Source organism: Zootermopsis nevadensis, unplaced genomic scaffold (genome assembly GCF_977971745.1).
Source record: "Zootermopsis nevadensis isolate Lab colony 2312 unplaced genomic scaffold, Znev_1.0 Znev_ptg000003l, whole genome shotgun sequence".
Classification (NCBI taxonomy): domain Eukaryota; kingdom Metazoa; phylum Arthropoda; class Insecta; order Blattodea; family Termopsidae; genus Zootermopsis; species Zootermopsis nevadensis.
The window spans coordinates 13,843,640-13,868,325 of NW_028259135.1; the positions used below are offsets into that span (position 1 = coordinate 13,843,640).

A 24,686-nucleotide genomic window follows, 5' to 3' on the forward strand; every position below is an offset into this window, starting at 1 on the left:
CATGAATTCTGCAATTTCTGTATTTGGTTAACTGCATTCCCATTAATCTTCTTCCTCCTGAGATGTTTCCACTTTGTGGTTCACTTGCCCCATTTAATACCTCTTGGTTTTAAGGCTGAATTTCAGTGATACCAAATCAGTAATCTCAGTGTTAAATTTACTTCCTAGTGTTCAAATCCATTGTCCACCCATAAATAGCTTCAATGGGTGAAATCAGTACACACACTCAGGTTTCTATTAAAAAAACATATTTCTATTCCCAAGCAAAGGTAAATTTTGTGTAATTTCAAATGTAACAAAACAACTAAGTTTCCTTTGTTGATCATTCGTATTCTCACAAATTGTATCAGTACATTTCAATACAAAAAGTCTGGATAGAAAAATTACATAAGCAAACATCTGTATATTACTTAAAAAAATTAAATATGCTGAGCTATTTACTTAATTCACTGACATGACTTTTTATTATTTCCACATCAGGATGAATATGTAGCACTACAAAGCTTGTAAACATAGGCACATTATGCAAAGAACAAACAGGAAGCTTGTTCTGTCCTAACGGAATTAAGTTCACTGGGCCATCTACTACAGTTTATTTGTTTTACAAGAAAGACTCAATATATCCCTACAAGAACAATCAACCCCTACCTCTTTGACAGCTGATTCACATAATGATTGGTTTATCTTTAAGTTACTGTATTAATAAAATGGAACTGCTAAAGCTATAGTACATAATGTACTTCACTCCTGAGCCAAATGGACAACAAAGCTTATATATTAATAAACAAAACCAGATATAAATACTTACAAATTTTTATACTGCTGAGCATAAATACCTGTAAATGCGACACTTTCAAAACTTCTGCAAGGAAGCTAGGTCCTACCATTATTTCATTTTGTGTAACATTTTACATGCTCAGTGTTCAAAGAACAAGTGGCACAAAATGGGATACACCAAGATGAAACCATCCTAAATTTTTCTGTGTAAATGTAAAAAAATTAAGTTAATGACACTGCACCAAGTGTACTTGTACTGTTTCCAAAACAGAAGTCGACTGTAGAATCCCAGGAATATGTAATCACAAGTCAGACACTGGGAATGTCACATTAATCTCATTTCTATTATATCATTGTAACACTTTTTATCTTCCCAAATTTTATGCTCTAATAATTACAGAAATATATTATTCCTTTCATGTAAGTCACTGCATAGTTACTCAAACCTAACAAAAGAGCAAGTTGCCAATGTGGAAAAATAAATGTGGCTCCTGTGCCTTCTTATAATCAAATTGCTTTGTACAAGTCACTTTTTAAAGCCTCTGTCACACAGTTTCAACCATTCCTCTCCTGCGAGTCTTCCTCTCGTCTTTATCTATTGCTTCATTCTCAGATGGCAACTGTGTAAATGATGTCTCTTCAGATGGTGGTGCTGGAGGTCTCTCATTGCCCACTGCTGCCACTGGGGGCTCTAGTGTTGGTACTGTAACTGTTGGCAGAGGCTCTGTAGTTCCAACTGGAGCTGCTGGAGATAAGCTTGGGAAAGAAGGTCGTCTGGATGGGAACTGTGATGCCCCATTATTTACTTCTGGAGCAGGACTTGCTACACTACTAATACCACCTCGAGGTTTAAGCTATAAGTTTAAAACAAGTTTTAAATGGCAAAACAAACATCTTAATTCATTTAAATCTATTGAATATTACGTATATTAACATATGAAACCTATATTTCATAACACAAGATAAAAATACAAGGAAAATTTAACATAAAGAAGTAGAAATGACAAAAAGAATCATGTCATGATAAACAGTAAATGGTACAAGAATTTTAAGTGATGAATATTGTACAAAAATGAGAGGAACCAATGAATGAATTAATGGAATTCTTAAGTGGCAGGACAAATATTAGGAGGACAGGAAAATACAACAAATTTTACATTCCTTTGCATTACTTAAATTGTATGATAAAGCATTTTTAATGTTGCTGATAGGTGCTAACTGATCAAATCCATTTCATATTTTTAAAGAAACGTAGCATTTACCACTTTTGATTCTTCTGTATTGCTATACTATAATGTGAAATATCAAAAGATAAATGTATTTAAAAACCTATCATAGATGTGTAGATGGATAGTTAAGGTTACACAAACAGATGTTGCTGCACGTCTAATTTTACTTTACACAGTGACTTCTGAGCATCATTAAAAGTCTTACAGATACTATTATAATGACAAAGATCATGTAATATATTAGCAGGTAAATGTATTGCAGACACTTGCCTTTGAGCCCATGTCTTCCAGTGGAATTTCCTCACTTCGTGGTCGAGGCAGTTTTGGGGATCCTTCTCGAGATCGAACCACATGTCCACTATGAGCTAAACGTTCTGAAACCATCATACCCATTTCCACCAATCATGTAAAATAACAGGTGGAATAAGAATGATCTTATACCGATTTAGTAAACAAAATGTACTACTTGAAATTATATATTTGTATACACAAATAATCTCCATACATTAGCAGAGGAAATGTTCACCTTGCGAGTCTGAACGTTTGTTCGTCGGAGAAAATCTTCCAGGAGGAGGCAGGCTCTCTCTCCTCATGGCCACAGTGGCAAATCCAGGAACCTTGGTATTTGCAGTGAACAACGGACGATGATAACTAGGTTCTCGACCCAGGCGACTGCTTGCAAGCCCTAAACAAAGGTGTGTAAAACAAGTGCTTACCTCAGATTCCTGTACACAAGGTAAAGGTTAAATGCATTGGTAGGCGGCTTCAGGGAACTTGCAGTATGCAGTCATACCCAATGTATAAAAATGGAAACAATGCTAAAAAAACAATACGGTGAGGAATTGCTGCACAACCAGCGATGTGTGACTCAGTGCGTTATTGTGATGCAGAAATCACCCACCCTGCCACTTGTCGCGCCGATTCCCCCGAACTGCTTCGCGCAACCTTTGCAACACTTGCACGTAGAAATGACCCATAACAGTCTGTCCAGGCAGTACGAACTCATGGTGCACCACACCGTCGATGTCAAAGAATGCCACGAGCATCACTATTTCCTAGGATCGGACGAGGCGTGATTTCTTTGGTCGGGGAGACGATGCTGTGTGCCACTCGGATGACTGCATCTTCATCTCCGGGTCGTAGGCGAACACCCATGACTCGTCACCAGTGACGATCTTTGTGAGAAATGTCGGGTACTGCGTACTTTTCTCAAACAGATCTCCAGCGACCATCGTGCGACATTCCATCTGATCCGTAGTCAGCTGCCTCGGAACGAACTTCGCACTGACACGTCTCATCTTCAAATCGTCAGACAGAGTCGCATGAATGGATCCGTGAGAGATACCAACTTCATGCTCCAACTCCACGATGGTCATCCTGCGATCAGATAGAATCAGTTGTCGCACTTGTTCAATCGTTTCCGCAGTTCTGGATGTCGAAGGCCACCCGCTGTGCTGGTCATCCACCATCTCCTGTCCATTCTTAAAACCGGGAAAACCAGTCGTAAACTGAGATTTCTTTAGTGCAGTATCACTATAAACTTGCTGCAGGGCCAATAGTCTATGCAGCAGATTTGCCCAATTTGCACATGAACTTGATGTTCACACGCTGTTTGAACTGCGACATTGTGCCGAATGACCTACACCCACGTCTAACTGAAACGGAACAGTAACGACACGGCACGCCGAAACCTGTCCAGACCTGTTGCCACTGCGAGCGGGCATGCTCAGCTGCCCACCACAACATTTGCGTGTGCTATCTTATCTCTTATTCTTCGTCTGCAGGGGAATTCCGGGAACTTTTTGACTGCCCTACGTAATAATCAGCAGATACACATTACAGTGGAACAACTAAACCAACAGTAAGTACATGATTACTGGTGTTTATACCACCTGGGTTTCCAGCAGAGAACTGTATCAGTGTACACTATAATGGTTTGTTCTCCACATTTAGACTTGCATATAGGGGCTGTGATAAAAAAATCTCTGTAGAGACATACAAGTTTGGAGCAGTACAGCGATATAGAAACAGTTCCTGGGGTGACTGTCAGTCAGACAGGAGTTACAAACTTGTAGGTTCTTAATGCTATAAGAAAAGAACCTGTTGTGTCAATCATGAATAGACACAGCAGGACTGAAGTCCTGAGTGGGGATAATGCAGCACAGAAAGGGCAATGGTAGTGAAGATGGGATGAAAAAATGAATGACAAAGAAAGATGATGTGTGAGAGTGAATGAAGAATGCATAGTATGATGAAACAGAAAACATGAGAGCCTCACTTGCAACTGTGAATTGATGTTTTTGTATGTGCACTTGTGTACTTGAACATTTCAACACATTTTCTTCATGTTTTGGATGTGTTTACATCCCACATGGGAACTTCCATAACATAACCTTAATAACTGACAGTACATAATATGAAGATGGAAATTAAAAATAGTGACTTCCTAAGAATGTCTCCAATAGTTTTCACAATGGTTATAAAGAATATCACCCGAAATAATACTACATTAGCCATAAGGCACAAAGACTATACAAAAAGCATGAGTTTGTTCTTTTGACAGCAACAATATAATGTCATTTTTATGAGTGTCAGAGACCAGATGTTTTGAAGGTGACAGAACTTGATCTTTTACAGAACCTTCAGTACTACTGTGCCATCCCATGCTGTAACAGAATAAGAGCACTCACGTGAGGTGGTTGCAAGTACAGTGTAGGCTGGTGGTGAGGGACAAGACTGGACAATACTGGGCAAATCCAGCAACTGTGCAATCATATGCATCTTCTTCTGCCGGGCCTTGATGCGACCCTTTGTCAATCTGTAACAAAAATATCAACTTTACCTATTACACTATAAGTTATAAATTACACACATTGTGTATCCCAGTCAGATGAGCATACAAAAGATACAGAATTATGTTAATAAAGTGACCAGAATGAATAAAAAGTGAAGTGGACAAACTGAAATTCATATGTTATACAACATATTCTACATCATCATCCTATGCATCCCACAGAAATACAATCCTGAAACACACAGAAAACAATAAATAAATAACAACAGTTCACTAGAAATATTTATCTTCCTACAAAAATATTGTTTAATATTAATAATGCATATTCCCTCAAGTGGGGATCCAGAAATATAAATGTGTGTGGATGCTGTAAACAACAAAGAAATATTTTCAGAAGTTGATTCTCCATCTAGTGCCAAGGATAAGGAACAGTGGAGCCATACCTCCATTCCACCATGTCTTCAGGGTGTGGTGCTTGGTTAAGCACTAGGGTTAACTTCACCATTTACCTACTTCTTCATATTCAGGTCCCAAGTTTGAATTTCATGCAGAAGAATGGCTATCCTGAGGTTCTTTGTCACTGTCTCCAGTTTCTCTAGCAAATGATAGGACAGTACCTTAAAATGTATTGTTTCCTCCCACATCCTTTCCACTACATTATTCACAATCATCCTACCATTTGATGTTATATAACCTTTGTAACTGATGAAGTGTCATTAAATAAACAAAGAAACAAAATATCAAACCCCTCTTACCAACCAACATGACTTGAATAAAAATTTCTTTTAACAAAATACGCGCTAAATAAGCAATATATTTTTGACCAAACAGATAGGCATGTTTGAAAAGAGAATTCTTTATAATCAGTCACAAATACATTTCTTCTCACCTCTGCTTTGCTGCCATACAACGAATATGATCATCAAAAATGAAGCGCGCTGAAAGCAAGGGCACGCGATTCATAGATGAGCCAGATGACAATGGACGATGAATTGTGATATGAAGACAGCGGGAGTCATCCTTATCTCCTGTCACCTCAATATCCTGTAATCATGTTCTCTCATTCAAAGCACAAAAAGTAACAAAAAAGAATATAATATTAGTGTTTTAAAATGATGATTAACAATATCATGTTCCTTTAAATGTTTTTCCTGCTCATATAACAGGTCACAATTTAAACACAACATAATTATGAAAAAGTGATGTAACAATGTTAAACTTGAATTTAAAGTGACATCTGTTCAGATTAGATTTTTTAGGATACAAATTGAAAAGGTAAAGTTAGAACAAGACGTAAAATGAAACAATAAATATTAATATGACCATCTGCATACTATTGGTATAAGATGATACAATGGAATAGAAAAATAACTGTTTAAATTTGCAATTATTCCAACATGATGTAAAATTTGTAGACAAGAAAAGGAAATGATAGAATTCATTTTGTTTGAATGCAAAGGAGAAGTAAATGCAAAAACATTGAGAAATTCTGTATTGGATGATGATGTAAAGTATAACAAACTGGGAAATAGCCAAACATCCTATATTTTACCTTTCATAGCAAATTCAGACAGACCACTATAAATAAATGTTTAAAATAATATAGAAACTGTTACTTTGCTTAAAAGGCAGGATTTAATAAATGAAATTGCTCAATTATTCACAAACCTGCAAAAAGCCAACAAATTTGGCAACACCCCAACCAAGTCGACGAGTATCAGGCTCTACCAGAATCAACTGGATCACATCTATCACAAGGAAGCGGCGGATCTTTGAGCCTTCCTTGCTAACCACTGTACAGGCTATTAGGTTACTGTTGTCTGTACCAAAGAAAAGATTCATATTGGCAAAAATCTTAAACATCTATTTAAGATAATGGGAGAACTTATGATTCCTGCTTTCCTAAAAATGTTTCAGGTTGTATTAATAAGAGATTAGTAAGAACAGTAAATATTGTTAGAAGTTAGCAGGATTTATAAACTAGAAAGTTTACAAATTAGTGATCCATTTCACTGCATTATTTCCTTTACTATATATTACCATTATTCTAAATTTGCCAGATATTCACAGCCTTGCAATATATGTAATTTTCACAAGTAAAACTAATATAATGTACAAAATCTGTAAATGTGTTTATTATATATCACCATACAAAATTGCAACTGTCTAACTCTTATGATTCATTACTAATGGCATCAAATGGAAAGTTGATTACACCAAAATAAGAAAATTGCACACTTTTTTGCATATATGCTACTATATAACATTCCAGTATTCATATTAAGTGGCACTAGTGTTGCTTCTATGCCAGAAGTTCAGAAGACTCCAATGTTGGTATATATTGTAGGGAAAATAAAAATACCAAGGACAGATGGTCTTCAGTGGCATGGTGTTCGTACTAAATTTAAAGAAAATCCTTCAGTTGATTCAGTAATATTAATCAGACCACACACATGCACATATGGATATGATGCACTCCTTTCTTTATAAGACAATGAAAATATGTGAATTGCAAATATGCATTTCTAAAATGCCATCATGCAACAGGTGGCTGATTATATGGTAGGACATAATGGTTTGATACTGTTATTTTCCTGTCGTAAAATAACCTCATTATTCCACCCACATTTATCCAAGGGAAACATTAAAGCTTGCACACACATGATAATTTAATCAGTTTGGTAGTTTTAAGCAGTATTAGCTAACTTACTGAGATCCAGTAAATTGTTGACCTGAACACAGGATTGGGGGTTTGTCAATGGCAGCTGTATTTCTGGCTCCATTGCCAACATCAGGGACAGCTCCCGAATCAAGAAGAAAACACGTATTGCTCGTTGGGCTCTCTCTACCTGTGAATTAGATATACATCAATAAATGTATAAAAATGTACAATTATGTATCATCCTTATTTTCTTCATTATAATCACCATTCAATGACAGAGACTAAATACCTTAATCTAAAGAGACACAAAAAGTACACATCTCTTCCCTTTACCTGTGGACAGACACAGAGCTAGGTTCTGAAATGTCATATACGTTCCCTCTAAAACTAAGACAACAAGACAACAAAAAAGTCCCTAAAACTAGTTTTGTGATGAAGTGCTTGTATTTTAAGACAGCTACAACTTACCTCTCCACAAGGCAATCGTTTGCTGAATTCAATGCCTGTCATTGGAGTTCCTGTAGGTGGCAGCAAGATGTTGGAATCCATCATTAACCATTCAACATTAAGAGGTCGCTTCTGCATCTCACTATATTCATCTTCGAACATGTCCAGGAATATTTCTTCACTCTGTTATTACAGATAACCAAAATGAACCTGCGGACTGCAGAATGCCTTAACCTATGTGGTACACTAAATCAAAAAGATTGTATTATATACAAGCAGTGACATACTGAATTATTTGCTTATATTCTGAAAACCACTTATTCTTGCTCATATGATTGTGGATAATTAATGATATGCTCCTTTACTTACATTTTATATATACATATATATCTATATATACACACACACAAACACACACTATATAAAGTGGTGTGTCTATTTATAACAGTACAAACTAAAAACAGGAGTTCAATTTAATTAAACCTTTGTACTTGCTCCATGATAGTAGTATGATAAGCAATATTAAAAAAATAATACTACCTTATAGAAGTTGCGAAGGAGGCACGTGCTTTCCTCCTTGGCACCCTCAATGGCGGCCAGGTGACAGTCATGAAGGTAACTCTGACCACTTTTCATGACTAGTTTTGTCAAGAGTCGAATAGTCAGCTCTAGTGTTACAAGACGTACACGACAGTCTACATTACCAAAAAAGGTTCAAGTTAAAAGCAAGCCAAAAGTACCCGAACAAGTTAAAATAAGAAAAAAAAACAATGACCAAATATAATTATTGGAACTAACAATAATATTTTACACAATCACAGTTTTGGGCATTAGACACATTTAATGCATGTTACAAAACAAATTATTTCAGGGTCAAAGTGACAAAATAGAAAACTCCTGAACTTTGCTTCCTTTCTAGGTGATATGACTTTTTTTTTTTCTCGATATGCATTTTCATAATTCAAACATGTACTACTAAAATAACACAAAAATTAAAATGTGTGAAAAAATCATCTCAGCTGAATATATAAAAATACATATCAGACACTCCACATGAAGAGATCAGTTCTGATTGCATTACTAAACTTGCTGATATTTTTAACTGACTTTACATAAAAGTTTATTCAAATGCGCATCCACTATGTAACACTTACTTGGCTGGCAGCTGGTTGATATGATCCTGATGAGTCTCTCTGCTAACAATGTATTGTACCAGTTCTCGGTGCTAGGTTTCTCTGACAGGAAGAGAACACCATCCAGAAGATCCCTGCTTACACCTACAACATACATGTAAATGCTGTGCCTCTCTGAAGTTTATTCTTAATGAGATTTATAGTTGCAATATTTATTATAACCCATTATACAGAGCAGAGTCCTTCCTAAGGACCTAACAGTTGCTCAGTCAATTAAGAAATTCCCTGCCTTTTAGCAAACAAAGTTTCATTGTCATATACATATTCACAAGAGCCTGCCACTATTCTATATCCTGAGACAGATGAATCTAGTCCACATCAACACAATCTATTATATTATCCTCCCATTTATTCCAGTGTCCCTCTGATTTTCTCATCTTCCCATCTCATATTTCTTGATTTGTTAATCCTAAGAATATCTGACAAAGTCAAAGTTACTCATGATTATGTAATTTTCTCCAGCCTCCTGTTACTTCGTCCCTCTCAAGCCCAAATATTCTCCTCAGCACTGTTAATTTCTTTATTTCCCTCATGCTACAGACCAAGTTTCACAACCATCAAAAACAACAGGTAAATACTTAATGTTATGCTGATTATAATTTTGTATTGGTCTTCTACGATTGGAACAAAGCGGTTGTCATTTACTTTTCAATAATTTTCCATCACTTACTGAATGAAATTCAGAAGATAAACACCCAACTGCCCTTACTCTGTGACTAGAGAAGTACTAGGTCAAAGACAAAATGTGTTTCATTTCGATCTAAGAACAAGTACATTTTGTGAAAATGAAATTAACTGTTTCTTCACTTTTTATAGCCCCTGTACTGAATTCACTTTACCAGGTTCACATCAGAGATCAGTAATTCCTAGCCTGAAATAAAGCAACATTACATTGTAACACATGTTGCAATCCTTTCTAAAACAAACTACGTGTCTTTTACGTACTTGTACTGTACCTGGATTATGTCCAAGAGCATACAGCAAACAAAGAGCAAACAGTGCTGCATAGTCATTTTCTGAGCACTGCAGTGTGTTAATAATCATCTCCAGGAATGGTTTATTTGCCAATGATTGTTGCTGATAGTTATTACCAGCCAAAGGCAATGGTGGTGCTGGTGGTGTAACCCCATTCTCTATTCCAAAGACACAAACCACATTATCACAATTATTCATATAGTTATTCAGTTCATTCAATTTGACATCCATCACATCCATTTTCTCTGCATTTCATATTTAATGTTATCTCCCGTCTTTGTCTTTATGAACAAAAATAAGAAAACAACGTACTCACCAAGAGAAAGTCGCTGCTCCTTCTCCTCATCTGTGATGTTCACATTAACTTCCTTGGAATCTACTGAACCATTTTCGGCGGCGGCAGCTGGATCCAAATCTACTGCAGAGTTTAGGAAATAAGAGAAACTTTACAAGCTAAATATTAAACATAAAATTTCATTATACTCTTACTTACATTTACAAAAGCAGTAACAACAAATTGAAGAAAAACATATATGGACTGACAAAGAAACCTCTAGAAACTTTAAAGAGAAGGAAATCTACACTGCAAGATCTACTGCAAGAACTGAGTAAAACACTACCAGCAAAGATGTTTCTTTACATGTAGGATTTCAGGTTTTCACAGCAGTGAATCTGAAGATTGCTGTCTTCTGAGTTATTGCACCATGTAGTCTGGTAGATTTCCACCGTTTCAGAGGTCATGCTGTCTCAGTCATCAGGGCAATTAATGTGCCAATCAAGTGGAAAGGGCTAGGTTTATAGGGATCAGACAGTAACTGGAGTAGCCTGATCCTAGCCAATGGGAGCTGGTGTCAAATCAGGCATGGGTGGAGACCAATAGGAGTGTGTTAGCGTGTTTTGCTATGTGTGAGTGACAAAGAGAAAGGAGAGAGGTACAAGAACCAGCCCTATTGAAGGCCTCTATTTTTCCTCAAATTTTTTCTTCCCTCTCTGTGACATCTTTCCTAACCTGTTACTCTCATCTTTATTTCCTTCTTGGATGTTTTCCTTTCACTTTCATGTTTAGAACATTCTCCAAAATTCTCCCTTCATTCATTCTTGAAACATATCCAAATAACCTCATTATAATTTAAACTTTAGTGATAACTTCCTATACTGAACTGAATTAATTCTATTATAATCATGTTGTAACTATGAATGCCAATTTTCATGATGTTTCACAATTTAATTTAAGAGTTCCACACATTTTATGAAAATATAATTTACCTTGTGTGCCTGATGCTGTCTCACATTCAGTAGTATGGGAAGTTTCAGGTTCCGATGAATTTATTGAGCAAGTGGTGTTACTTTCAAGTGATTTTTCCAGAGTCTCTGTTGGAGCCACAAAGCCAGGTTTGATGGTTGCTGTGCCCTACGAACAAAATGAAGCCAAATATATTGCTACAGCTTCAATGACTAAAACTGCTACTTAAAATTCAGTTCATGAACTTCAAAGATAATTTAATTCAGAATACAGTTTTATATATTAAGCAACACACAACCACTAACCATCAACCCATATAAAATTAAAAGTATGTTACAAGAATATTACCACTTGACTTAAATTACAGAATTATAAAGCTTAAATTGTATTTATACTAATAAGTCTTCAAATGCTGAAAATGTGATATTTAATTTACATTTATCATATCCTGCTTTGCATATATTTTTATGAATAGTACCCATGAAAAGAAACCTGTATCCTTTCTATTAATTTTAATTTTAGCACTTTTCTTTATAATAAATTGATTTTCAAGGTCTTCTTAAGTTCTTCACAGCAGCAACTGGTTCAAATGTACTCCTCATCCTAAGTCAAATAGTTACCTGTGCCACTTTATCTGCCTCAGCCCCTGTAATTAGTGCCTTTCACAGACAAATATTAGCCTTTCAGTTATTCAATTTTCCAAGCAAGTATTAAAATATCTGCTTGTACATCAATACATCTTCTATCAATTATACTGTACTCTAAAAACACAGCACTGCCATTCCCACTGAAATACAGTGTAACACCAAAATTGTAATTATCTCTGGGAATAAATAAATTACGAAATCAATTCTCAAAAATTACCATTTCAGACAGTACATACCAGGCAATTCCAAATTATCATGATAGCTGACACTTCTGCATTACATGAATATTTTTAACATTGAGGATAATCATAAACCACCTAGAGCAAAGAAATTTCAAATGTTCATACAATGAAGCCAACTATACCCCCAAAAATTGTAGCATGACTTACCTGAGCCATATGGCAAGAAGTAAGTTTTTCAGATGCTCCCTGGGAAAAGATGTCCATGTCACCAGTAAGGATGAGTGATGCCAGAACATGAACCAGAGGCACATGTGTGATGATGAGAAACACTTGTGACAACAGGAACAATGATAGGACACTGCTGACATGTGGTTTTGTGTCCTATATGATGATGCATGACAAAGAACATAGCTTTCGCAGAACAATCTCTGGTGACCCATATTTGAACATAAAATGCATGCATCAGATCTGTAATATCTACAAGCCATCACCATCAAATATAGGATTTGAGGCTTTCGCGGCAAGTACAATCAATAAAATCTTCTCGGGCAATCAGCCGCGTTAACTGGTTACCACAGTAAACCGACGTTTCGGGAACAAACTGTCCCCATCTTCAGGGTTCTGATGTGACTGGATCCTCGGCAGTCGTCTGTGGCGTCTTCCGACTTCCAGTTAACGCGGCTGATTGCCCTAGAAGATTTTATTGACCATCAAATATGTTTTTCATTATTGTATGAAACAAGGAATGCCAATCCAAATGACATGGGCCATGTTTCAGTACCTTAGAAATATATACAGCCATGTGTATAAATAATACCTGTGCCTAAGCACAAATTCTTGCACAATTTTAAGTTTTCATGGCAGTGTGAATACAGATGATCTTCTGGGTTGCTGAGTGACACGGTATTATGGCTGTGTGTCAATGCTTCAGAGGAGCATACTACCTCAATCATTTGGGCTCAATCAGAAGTTTGGGATGTAGATGGTTTATACATAGGTAGGACATGGGTCAGGGCACTACGATTGACCAGTTAGAGGCATGGATGAAGAGGGGAGATGGAGACATATCCAAACCAATACAAAAGAATCCTTTCTGAGGCACCAGAAAGGGAGATTTATACGAGAGAAACAGAAAAAGTGCAACCTTTTATGGGGCCAGGAAAGATGGGAGGATGAACAAGAATTCTTGTTCTTGGAAAGAATTTTATTTTTCTGTTCACCCTAAAGGAACGGAAGAAGAAAATTCTATCCGAGAACAAACTTCTTCTTGATCCTACCTTTATTTCTAGTCCAATAAAAGAACCTCCTTTCGAAGTAAGGAATCTGAATTTGTGTTTTAACAGTTACTTCAACATATACTACAATAAGTCTAATTTCTATGGTGAAACAGACAAGAATTTTTAAACAGTATTCTGCCCAGAATTGCTTCTAACATTCAATGAATGCATAAAGCATGTGACAAGGGAATTTAAGCCTGCTTCAAGGGTTCATTTTTCTGTTACATGTTACCAGCTACACTTCCTAAATCTCTTAGTTCATGCAAGAATTCATAAACTAATTCAAATTGTAAATTTACCAACAACCCATTCATTACCTCTAGTTGAGAATGGCGTCTGCGTTTGGTAAGTGAATACACATAAAGGGGTATCAGCAGTTTGTTAAGCAGGTGGTCTGTCAACACCTGATTCAAATCTCCAATGTCCAGACTAAGAATGTCATTTAAGTAGTGAAGATGGTCTAGGTGTTCTGCAACTAAGTCTGACAGTCGGTTCTGACTCTGATGACTGCAAATAACAATTACCTATCATTAAAACATCTTAGATAACATCACACATCTGTAGTTAGAAATATAACTTTGTATATCAAATTATAACAGTATCAATTCTTAACATGTACAGCTAAAAACACAAGTTTTCTACTCTTCAAGCACAATTCTTTCTTCAATCCAACACCAAAGTATAAATTATTTAATTAATCAATTCTAAGTTACATACTTACAGACAAGCAATTTTACAATAATGGAAGTACACAATAATTGTTTTAACTACATAGTTCTTTCCTAAAAGTTTACTTACTATCACAGCTGTTAAATTACACATTACCACTAAAGTTCTATGTATATATGAAACAAGATAATCTGCTTAATCTACAACAGATTTATAAAAGAAAAGAGTGCTTATGAAAGGAAAAGTGACTTTTCATGGCAAAGTATCATAATCATAGCAATGGTTTATAATTACATTATGTAATATCAAGACAAAACTGAAATATTTACTCACTCTGCATCATTGCGAACACAAGTGTCCAATTCCAGGATATGGTTGCCAATGAACCACACCAAATTAGAAAAGTAAGGTGCAGCTGTTTTATCACGAATAAACTTGAGCATGGATTTGTCCTCCACTCGATACACATTGAGTGTCAAGGTTCGCACAGCAATGCGTACCATACTTTCTGGATGATTGAAGAATTTGATTGCCTCAGTATACAATGGAAAATCATTTGTGTGCTTTACCAAACAACAAAAAAGTAAATATTAACAGCTAACATATGACATAACACATGTTTCAACATAAACACACAAAAGTCATTAAAATTAATAATTTCATAAAGATGCTGTAAATTCCTGAGTATCCATTAAAACAAGAATGTTTAAATCTTTTTGTTACTTAAGAAATATTTCAACAAACACGGAAAAAATGCAAATTTTTTAAGATAATTACTTAATCCATTTAAATATAAAAATACAAAACAAACCAAACAATCCTATCCTAAACCAACTCAGTTCAGCCCATAACAGCACAAACTATTTTCCTGGAACACATTTATACACACTTTATTATTTATGATAAATTTTATGCTTAGTACTTGGGCACAGGGTACATTTAAGACACTGCATTCTCTGCCATTTCATTGTGATGAATACTGATAGTAACATGAATATATGACATTTAAAGCAAATTAATTTTAATTTCTTGAAAACTTCTATAAATATGTATTTCAATTGCTATGGCCAAAGTAAAAATGAATGTAATATTGAAAATGACAGCCTTCTAATGCTGCACTATGCAGTCTAACAAAAATTGAGCTTCCATGATCAGAGTAACTGCCCTGATGATGGAGGCAGCAAGCACCTCTTAAATTTTGGCCAACTTCTATGAGGATTTGAGTTTTCCATCGAGGTGAGTCTGAAGATGGCCATGTTCTAACTTCAATGAGACTACATGAAGCAACATCCCAGAAGGCTGTCACCTTCATACCTGTTGTGAGAACCTGCAATCTCACATAAATGAAATGCTATTTCAAATGGTGTAGACCAAGCCTATGAACACCATCTCCAAAACAAATACACAGATAACAGAACTGCATGGAGCATTTCTGCTTCTAAAACTAATCTTACCTCATTATAAAAAAAATGGATAGTATGGGCATTTAATTTCAGAGACAGGGTCTTAAGAAATGAGATATAGTAGGCCATCACCTCTTCATCTGAGAAATCAAACTTGTGCACAATTATTGAATTGACGTGGTTGTTACTCAGAAGATAGTCTGTAACAAACATATTACATTCAATGGTTACAATGCATACAAACAACATTTAAACTATAAAGTGAAGCTTTTGCAGTGACTGAAGTTGATGAAAGACTCTCAGGCTACAAACCGCATCAGGTGGCTTGTAGCCCAAGAATCTTTCATCAACATTTAAACTATTGTCTTACTTCATCGAGAAACTTTAAATCTTATAGTCTAATAAAAGCATATGCTATGTGAAGAATAATTAAAAATTCTTTACTATGATAAAAAGATGACAGGAAATAATAAACTTCCGAAGTGAAAGGAAGTTCATTATCTTGTAAATCCATTATAAAAATTGAATAAGTATGTTTATTTGTTTAATAAACAATTTATGCTAGCAACCTTGTAAGCATGTAATTACAAATATAAATACAAGTAAGTAAAGTTTGTCCCACTATACACCATGTAGGCGTTTGGGGTGAGTGGAGGTATAGCTCCTCTCTTCCTTGACCTCGGCACTAGATGGGGGTGAGTGGTCAGCATCACGCCCCAGCCGGCTTTACCCCCGGGAAAGGACCCCGGTACCCATTGTAGAGGAGGCTGGGTGGGCCCCAGAGCCAGTCTGGACGCAGAGGCTAGAGGAAAAATCCTCTGCCCCCGTCGGGGATCAAACCCCGGTCGTCCAGCCCATAGCTAGTCACTACACTGACTGAGCTATCCCGGCTCATAATATAAATACAAGTAAGCAAACTAACTCCATGGTGCACAGGCCTTCCTGAGAAGCTGATAGTAGCTAATCTGGTCAAGAAATTCCACACCTTTCAAGGAACTAAAATGTTCATTAACATGTTCACAAAAACCTACCACATATTCAACTGACATTGTACTCTTATCCAAGTATTATTACAATTATCAATTAAAGAGGATGAGATGTATGAGCCATGTAGCATTCATAGGGGAAACTAGAAATATGTAAAGAATTTTAAATGGAAAGCCTGAAGGTAATATACATTTTAAGAAATACAAAATAAGACTTGTAAAAATATGTTACTTTCATATGAGGAATAAAAGAGTAATGCAGCAAAAATGTTAATTTAATGTTTCTACAACAGGTCTACACATATGACCTTTCCACTTTAACATATGTTCTAACTACTTACATAGAGAAGTTTCATTCCGAATATTTTCAAAAAGTATGTTCAACGTCTGTAGTAACTGAACACACACGTAGCTGCCACATTTCTGTTTCATTATCTTCAAGAAGAATGAAAGCATATTCTTCTCCAAAAAGAAACTATAGAACAAAGAAATTTACAATATAATTTTCTTCCATTGTAAATACAATCACAATAAACCAGAAAAAAAGTTATGTAATGCCATGACACAGACAAATTACTCCAGAAGAACAAATGTCCAAGGGTCATTAAAAATGAATGGCAACACTAGCTTAACACTATAAAAATTATTGTACAAAGCTAACACTTTACAACCCTTCAATTAAGTCTTCTGCATGGTTGTACATATTGCTACAGATCTGAAACATGTATGATGCCATTAACAGTGTACCTTCTCATTATGGCACATGATTCGGAGCAATGTCATGCTGCACAACAGGGCTTGACTCCAGAAGAAATGGTCTTATGATGTAGTACAGGGCACAAATGGTGTTCCAGGAACTTAATAATACACAACATTTAAACTGTAACTAAGCAAAGGGGTTGCAAATATCAGGAGAATGCCCTTGTAACTGTAGGCATGAGATTCCAGGCTCTCAGTACCAAAAAAGATGGTTTAAGTATTAATCAGATCTTGCAGTTTTGTTAAATATGGTCTGCCCATCTACCAAAGTTTAATAAAAATATACACTATAAAAACAAAAAAATTCTTGTAACATTCCTCAGTATTTACATGTTTATACATCATATAATCTGTACACAAAAAGTGGTAATATGAAGTGGGGGAAACAAGCTTAAAACGTGGATATATGGGAGGTTACTTACTCAAATACACTACTATCATTCTGATCACCCCAGATGAGTATTTCTGCAATTGACCTCAATGTTTCAACCAGGAGTCCACGGTTGTTCTCTGACACAATCTGATTCTTTGATAAGACGTTATACAGGTACCTGAAAAAAGTATTTTACATTCCAGGCCATAAGAAATATAGTCTTTCATCACCATTAAATATAACAATAGTTTACAATTTACTCACTTCAAATGCTCCAAGGAATGCGGATTTTTGGGTTTCCACAATCCGCTTCCAAACCAGCTTCTACTTCGAAACATGGCTGCTTATTTCTACCACAAGTAACAAAATTAAAAATTATACTAGTAATATTTCTCTGGTAACAATTTGTCATGACTGCACATAGAAAGTAACCATAACTACTTCGGTTTAAAAATAACAATACAACAATGTCAACAACCGGAAAAATACCCAACGACTTCGTTTAATTATACTGCAAAAAATTAATCCATCTGGTGTATTAACGACAAATCTTATTCGCATATCCACAATGTAAAAACATCTTGTGTTGAATAGCTCACAACCATTTTTGCGTTCAGATCACTTGACTGTCTATAGCACGGATCACACACAATGGCACGGTGTACTTTGTAGAAATGTGTAACTCTGTGTCAGAGCATTGTATTGTTCTTCAATCTGTCAGACTTTGTGTGAAGGTGATTATTGCTCAGCCAACAAATTAATCGCAAACTTTGTAATCACAGACAATACCCCACCATGGTTCTTATGGGAAATCAGGATTACTAATACTTTATTTTACACATTCTTACGCGCCTTGGCAATTTTCCAATTAGTCTTCTTTTCTGTGATCTGTGGAAATATGAAACATATCTGTAAATAAAAAAAGAGGCAGGAGCGAAATAGAAGTGGATTGTTGACTCATTACCTGATATTTTAACTGTTCGTTATAACGATGAAGGTTTTAGAATTGTACAGTGGTATAGGTGGAATGCATTTTGCATTTAAAGGTCAGATATATGATCTCGTATGAAATATATGTACTAAATTTACGTAACATAACCAAACTTCCAAATAACAAGTTAGATGTACTTGGCATGAAAGTGCAGTAGTCACAGTATTGAGCACAATATCAGATTTCGGAAATCGTCTTCCCATTAATAAATAGTTTGGATTAGGTCAGGTTAATTTAGTTCCTCTCAGTAGCGATAGTTTGTCTTAAACATGTTGAACACTACATGCACAAAATATGCTACCACACAATAATTCTGAACCAATTTTAGAAAGTTCTGAATTAATGGAGTAATTTTAGCAATTATAATTAACTTTATTTTACTCACATGAATTTTAGATTTGTTAATTGATACTTTTTATGTATAGTTATTCCTACCAGAATGTTTATGATTTCTCATACATCAGGAGACAAAAATATTCATAACGACTGGGGTAACAAAATTACAAATAATGTTGGGTCCTCAAAAGTAGTGGACCGATGTATAAATACAAAAATAATTCAGTATTGAAAAGTTCACTAAGCAAATTGACACTGAAACTTTCTCAGAAATTAATACATGTTTCCATCCATTAATAATTAATATTTCAGAAAGTGGTATTCCTGGTGAAGTAAAGGTAGCTGTGGACATCAACACCATAGCTAATAAAGTGTATCAGCATAATTTTCCCAATACAAAATTATTACAAAGAAATATTAAGTCTTTTTCAGCAAATGAAATAAATGACAGTGGTATTGATATGATTCTTATGAGCCCTCCATGTCAGCCTTTTACAAGGTAAGGATTCACACTGTTTTAGGTTTCATAAAATAAAACATTCCAATAATAATAATAATACTTTATTTTCTGTAGATCAAAAATACATTGATATAGGATATATCTATATTATACATTGTCAAAATACAATAATGATTATGATATAATCCCATTGGAGATATAGCATTATATACATTAGATAATCAGTAGCCAATATTCAAAAACTCTTCATTAAGATAAGTCTTCTAGTGAATAGTAACACCCCTTAATAAGAAAGTCCTTCAATTCCTTCTTAAACTGGTTATTTTTGGTTTTATTGTGGCAGGCAGTTTGTTATAGAAGACACAACCTGCTACTGACGGTTTACTGTTATAAAGTTCCAGCTTGTGTACATATTTATGATCGTCATTATTATTTCTTGTATATGTATATACTTGTTTACAGTGCAGACACACTTTTCTTTTGCATATAAAATGGTTTCTTGAATGTATAACTAGTATACTGTTAATATCTTTAAATGCCTAAAACTATCTCTGCAAGATTCCATTGGTTTTAAATCTGTTGTGTACCTTACTGCCCTTTTTTGAAGAGTAAAAATTCATCAAGTGAGTACTTTAGCACTCTGTCCCCATACGACAATGCGAATATATTACATGACTTACTTTTTTTCAGGGTTGGTTTGAAAAGAGACATGTCAGATAACAGAACTTCTTCATTTATCCACCTTTTAAGTCTTCTTCCACACCTTAATAAGAAGTGGAAATATTTAGTTGTTGAAAATGTAAAAGGCTTTGAGAAATCTGAAACTTGTCAACAACTAATTCACACTCTGGAAAATTTGGACTTTTGCTACCAGGAGTTTATTCTTAGTCCATCCATGTTCTCAATTCCCAATACACGGCATCGTTATTACCTCATTGCAAAGAGAAGGCCTCTTTATTTTAATTTTCCATTGCAGCCTCATGTTGTAAGTAAATTACTGTAACAATTTTTTTATTCAGTGTACAGATTCCAGCCTTTGATTGACATGACCTGGAAGTCAGAATGAGATATATAAGTAAGCCAGACACATTTTAAACATCATTACTTGCTCCTGGGGTCAGGCATTTGATTTGTATACCTTGGAATCATTATAATAGCTGTAAAGTCTGTAAGAACTGTGATGACAATGTTAAGTCCTGAGTGAAGTATTAACAGAATGAGGGGACAGCATAACTGTCACCTTCTATTCTAGCATTTTTCATCATTTCTGACCCCATAATTCTTTGCATAAATAATTAACAAATATCTTTAATTTGTTTCATTTTACTGATAGAAATATCACCAATTACACACACGCACAAATACGTGTGTGTGTACACTGCTTCTTGTTTACAGTTGTAAACTGAATGAGTTTGTCTTTTTGTACCTAGATGGAGAGCCTACCAGTTCCTTTACACACCACCAGCAGCTTTACAGATGCAGCATATGAGATGTCTGCATTAAATTCAAAGCATAAGTGTCTAGTTGAAGAAAATCAAATGGCTTCTGAAGGGACATGCTACTCTTTGAACCACATTTTAGAAATAAATAAATCTCTGGAGTACTTTGAACAATTTAATGTACCAGACAAAATATTAGGGAAACATGCATGGCTTCTGGACATTGTTGGTCCAAACTCAACAAGATCTTGCTGTTTTACTAAAGCATATGGACGTTATGTAGAAGGAACAGGTTCTGTATTTTCCCCGACATCACCAGATATAATCACCAATGCATTTGAACAGAGTCGTTCACATGTTCCAGGTAGTCATGAGCAGTTGGAACTTTTACGGGGACTTGCGATGCGTTACTTCACACATCGTGAGGTGGCAAGACTTATGTGCTTTCCTGACCAAGGTTTTAGTTTACCTAATGATGTCACAATAAAACAGTCATACTGTCTTCTTGGCAATAGTGTCAATGTGCATGTTGTTGCATTATTAATTCTCCTTTTGACCACAGGAGACAACACTGTGTGTTGATTATACTTTGGCTGAAAGATAGGATTGGTATGATCTCTGGCATTTTCATTATTCATAAGTAAAAATGTAATGTACTATAACATAATAAGAATTCTGGGTACTAAGTTTTAACAAATAAAATTATTTTACATCATGCTTTCCATACCAATTAGTCTGTAATTTTGCTGCCTGAAGTGATGAATGAAGATGCACCTAAATTTTTTCTGTATTAGTTTTTATATTTATACTGAATTCTTTTATTGTAAATAAAAACCCTGCTTTCATTAATGATACCAGTGTTGTTTAAATTACTAATAGAATTAACCTGTGCTCTGCATCCATTAGTGCAATGAAAATGACAAAATGAAACAAAATTACATTAAACACGTTCAGTAGAAGAAATACATTGCCTTAAAGACTTCCTATTTATGATAAATGAATTTTCATGAAAGTGTTTACCTGTAGTACTTTAGGCATTGTTGATTTATATTTCAAACTAGTATTTCACAGACCTTGACCTACAGTTAATGAATTGGTAAGTAAATCAGAATACTCTGCCTGAATGCAGTGGAATATCCTTATTGCTGATTAGCTTTGTTAGCATAAAATTTTAGACCTGCCACTTATCTATGAACAGCAGATCTGTATGTGCAATACATGAACTTCACAACCAACTAGGGATGCCAAATGGTATAGAATGTCTTGGAAAACTTTACTCATCCATGTAAAAAGAGCATTTTGTTGTGGGTAGCATGGCAGAAACAACAATGTAGCGTCAAGATGATAACATGTTCTTGCTCACATGGAAACATTTCATAGCCCTAGCTTCAAGTAATTCCAGCCCTATATAAAAATATGGGCCATTCCAAACATTCATTGTAGAATAAATACAGTTTTCATTTCAAGCAGAAATTTCAATTTATTGCCTCCATTTCTGGTGGTATTGGTATTTTCTTAAGAGCTGCAAATTTTTTCAGTGCTTCATATTTGGCATATAGAGCTTCAACTTCATCTTTCATCCTGTTGTTATCATCCTGCATAGCTTCCATATCTCTATATTCTTGTGACTTCTCTGTCTCCAGTTCATCCTTCTGTTCGATTCGTTTTATACGACAGCTGAAAAGTAACAATTACATTTGTAGGACTCGAGGTTTTCACAGATATATGCATTTAGAACAAGATCTTCTACAGTGGTATGCTATGTAGTATTCTGGTTATATACCAACAGAGCTGGATATGGCGATGAGACTCTGTGACCCTAGTTTCAACAGAATGTCCCTTGAGACAGAAAGATGGCCACTTTCCCATCTGGGATAGTGACATCTACAGAAGGCTCAATGGCACTTTGAGTAATACATTATTCAAAAACACTTCTATTTGAATAGCAGAGTGCATCACCATTTAGTCAACAATCACTTTATGCTTTTCACCTTCAAACACAGTCAGGCATATGTGCATTTGTCAATTTACAATGGACAAACTTACTGTTATGTTGAAACAAAGATCGAAGTACACCACTTCCGTATTTGGATCACCATCAAAAGACGTCATCCATGGCTAAACACAGTACCAAAGACTACTTCCAACACTGTCAAATCATTATATGACATTTATTGTAGAATAATATTACTAACCTTGCTGCATATCCTCTGTTTTTAAGAGTTCGTCTTCGTTGTTTCATGCGAACTATTTCATCCCTAGTCAATCCTCTCATCTTCAGCTGGCGATTGAGATCTCGAACAGAGATTGAAACTAGCTCATCATCACTGATATCAAGTACAGGCCCTGGGGAGAGTGGTGCCTGGAGGAATAACAACATGAAGAAACATATAGAATTCTGCAACTATTATAATAAGTTAACAGTTCCAGATTCTGCATTCCCACTTTTCCTTCCATGGTATGAGAATTAAAAAAGACTGGGCATAGTACAGTAATCTACAAATCAAATAATACAGAATGTGTGAAATACAATTTCTGAAGTAAAAAAGAGGTCATATATAAATAAAATAATAAACATTATTAATGTTTAGTCAAAATTCTGATCGTGTTTATCACAAATAGCCTGAATGTTCTGCCACTCTTGGATTAACGGAAGGAATATAAGCTGAGGAGGCTGAAGTATAAGACAACACCAACATTAGAGCGCATTCACTGATAAAGTTGAAAGGAACTGTCAGTTCCTGGCTCCAGGCAGAAATTGCTTTAAGTGTTGATTTTGTTGTTTCTATGCATCAATACTTAATTCTTGTTGGGAAAACCTTCTAGCACTTGGCAGTGAGTCATACAGTTCCAGCTACTTTCAACTTTATCAGTGAACACAACGTACTACATACAGAAGCCCTGTTCATTTGCTGGTATTACCGTATTTTAATACGAGTACTATTTTCATCTGATGACAGTAAATACGACTTAATAAATAAGCAAATGCCCTTCATTTACAGTGATTTTTAACTGTTATGTTTCCTTCATATCTACGCCGTTTATATTAATCCACGAGATAATGCCCAAGTCCTCTGTGCTTTAACCTATTATGAAATTGTGCACAAGGCTTCCTTTCTTCATCCTCCCACCTCTAACCCTGATGACAACCAAAAACGCCAATATGGTGTTGCAACAAATTCGAAAATACATCACCAATGAAAGTGCTACTTTTGAATTTCATACACCAATATCCACCAACATGCTACTGTTGAGTAGTGTTACATTACGTGGCTGGAGGTTCAAGTTTTTAAGACGAATTCTTAACAAATGGTACAAAGTTCTCACTCACCTGACTACCATGACCGTTTTTTCTGTCGCCTTTTTTACCTTCTGGAGGCATTGTTAAATTCTCGCCCGCTTTCAGAGCGAAGTTTCTTGCAGTTCTAGTGCAACAAAGCACAAATATTGCTTAGTCATCATAACACGAAAGATGGGCCACACGAACTTCATGTTATGAAGAGGTACTGCAGGTTTAACTTTGTATAGTCAAAAGGTTAGTCATAAGGTATTTAACATCTTCAAATAAATTTGTTGCTACAGTATTTCATTTACACAGATCAATAATAAATTATCCGTTCAGTTAATAAAATATTTGCTTCTACCACTAACATTTAAAAACACTCATTTACGATAAAACCAAGGAAGAATGAATCACGCACAGATGAGCTAAATAATCACAGATATTATGCAACTTTTCTTCGTTGTGATAGCGGAACATTTGAATAACTTACAAAATGGAAATTGAAGTGCCCATCGTTATTGAGAATAAATAATCTATTGGGTGTGAAAAAGAATATGACTA

The 24,686-nt window shown here is 35.3% G+C and overlaps 3 protein-coding genes across 7 annotated transcripts; 1 reads left to right on the top strand and 2 right to left on the bottom strand.

The window, feature by feature from the left end:
• Window positions 1-309: 309 nt before the first annotated feature.
• ema (C-type lectin domain containing ema) lies at window positions 310-18,357 on the bottom strand. 4 transcript variants are annotated; one of them, XM_087342601.1, is made up of 21 exons: window positions 18,106-18,357; window positions 17,881-17,966; window positions 17,666-17,794; window positions 16,826-16,959; window positions 15,550-15,698; window positions 14,429-14,658; window positions 13,744-13,933; window positions 12,357-12,530; window positions 11,344-11,488; window positions 10,394-10,495; window positions 10,059-10,235; window positions 9,064-9,186; window positions 8,450-8,604; window positions 7,931-8,092; window positions 7,511-7,649; window positions 6,469-6,620; window positions 5,690-5,844; window positions 4,697-4,824; window positions 2,533-2,691; window positions 2,277-2,380; window positions 310-1,631 (listed from the first exon to the last, which is right to left on the bottom strand). In XM_087342601.1, the coding sequence occupies exons 2-21, from the start codon at window positions 17,952-17,954 to the stop codon at window positions 1,323-1,325; spliced, it is 3,090 nt and encodes a 1,029-aa protein (XP_087198727.1). In that variant the 5' UTR covers window positions 17,955-17,966; window positions 18,106-18,357; the 3' UTR covers window positions 310-1,322. The 4 variants fall into 4 exon arrangements, with proteins under 4 accessions (XP_087198727.1, XP_021935707.1, XP_021935711.1 ...); XM_022080015.2 differs by having other exon boundaries at window positions 10,394-10,492; window positions 17,881-18,357; XM_022080019.2 differs by lacking the exons at window positions 310-1,631; window positions 2,277-2,380; window positions 2,533-2,691 and adding an exon at window positions 2,716-3,383 and having other exon boundaries at window positions 17,881-18,357.
• A 118-nt stretch (window positions 18,358-18,475) lies between these two features.
• On the top strand, window positions 18,476-21,696 carry Mt2 (tRNA (cytosine(38)-C(5))-methyltransferase). Its single transcript, XM_022080031.1, has 4 exons — window positions 18,476-18,662; window positions 19,256-19,442; window positions 20,094-20,388; window positions 20,834-21,696. The coding sequence occupies exons 1-4, from the start codon at window positions 18,608-18,610 to the stop codon at window positions 21,422-21,424; spliced, it is 1,128 nt and encodes a 375-aa protein (XP_021935723.1). The 5' UTR covers window positions 18,476-18,607; the 3' UTR covers window positions 21,425-21,696.
• maf-S (MAF bZIP transcription factor K) lies at window positions 19,489-24,541 on the bottom strand. Of its 2 annotated transcripts, none has more exons than XM_022080033.2 (3): window positions 24,174-24,541; window positions 23,038-23,204; window positions 19,489-22,519 (listed from the first exon to the last, which is right to left on the bottom strand). In XM_022080033.2, exons 1-3 carry the CDS (start codon window positions 24,222-24,224, stop codon window positions 22,318-22,320), a joined length of 420 nt encoding a protein of 139 aa, XP_021935725.1. In that variant the 5' UTR covers window positions 24,225-24,541; the 3' UTR covers window positions 19,489-22,317. The 2 variants fall into 2 exon arrangements, with proteins under 2 accessions (XP_021935725.1, XP_021935726.1); XM_022080034.2 differs by lacking the exon at window positions 24,174-24,541 and adding an exon at window positions 24,068-24,100.
• Between the last annotated feature and the right edge of the window lie 145 nt (window positions 24,542-24,686).

Excerpts from the sequence above, each read along its gene's own strand:
- maf-S (XM_022080033.2), bottom strand. The coding sequence starts at position 24,224 with ATGCCTCCAGAAGGTAAAAAAGGCGACAGAAAAAACGGTCATGGTAGT. Across the intron at positions 23,205-24,173 it reads AAAACGGTCATGGTAGTCAG|GCACCACTCTCCCCAGGGCC; the intron begins GTGAGTGAGAAC and ends TTATTCCTCCAG. Across the intron at positions 22,520-23,037 it reads AACAGAGGATATGCAGCAAG|CTGTCGTATAAAACGAATCG; the intron begins GTTAGTAATATT and ends GTTACTTTTCAG.
- ema (XM_087342601.1), bottom strand. The coding sequence starts at position 17,954 with ATGTTTCGAAGTAGAAGCTGGTTTGGAAGCGGATTGTGGAAACCCAAA. Across the intron at positions 10,236-10,393 it reads GGAGCAGCGACTTTCTCTTG|AGAATGGGGTTACACCACCA; the intron begins GTGAGTACGTTG and ends TCTTTGGAATAG. Across the intron at positions 9,187-10,058 it reads TGCTCTTGGACATAATCCAG|GTGTAAGCAGGGATCTTCTG; the intron begins GTACAGTACAAG and ends TGTATGTTGTAG.
- Mt2 (XM_022080031.1), top strand. The coding sequence starts at position 18,608 with ATGAAGGTTTTAGAATTGTACAGTGGTATAGGTGGAATGCATTTTGCA. Across the intron at positions 19,443-20,093 it reads CCATGTCAGCCTTTTACAAG|GGTTGGTTTGAAAAGAGACA; the intron begins GTAAGGATTCAC and ends ACTTTTTTTCAG. Across the intron at positions 20,389-20,833 it reads TTCCATTGCAGCCTCATGTT|ATGGAGAGCCTACCAGTTCC; the intron begins GTAAGTAAATTA and ends TTTTGTACCTAG.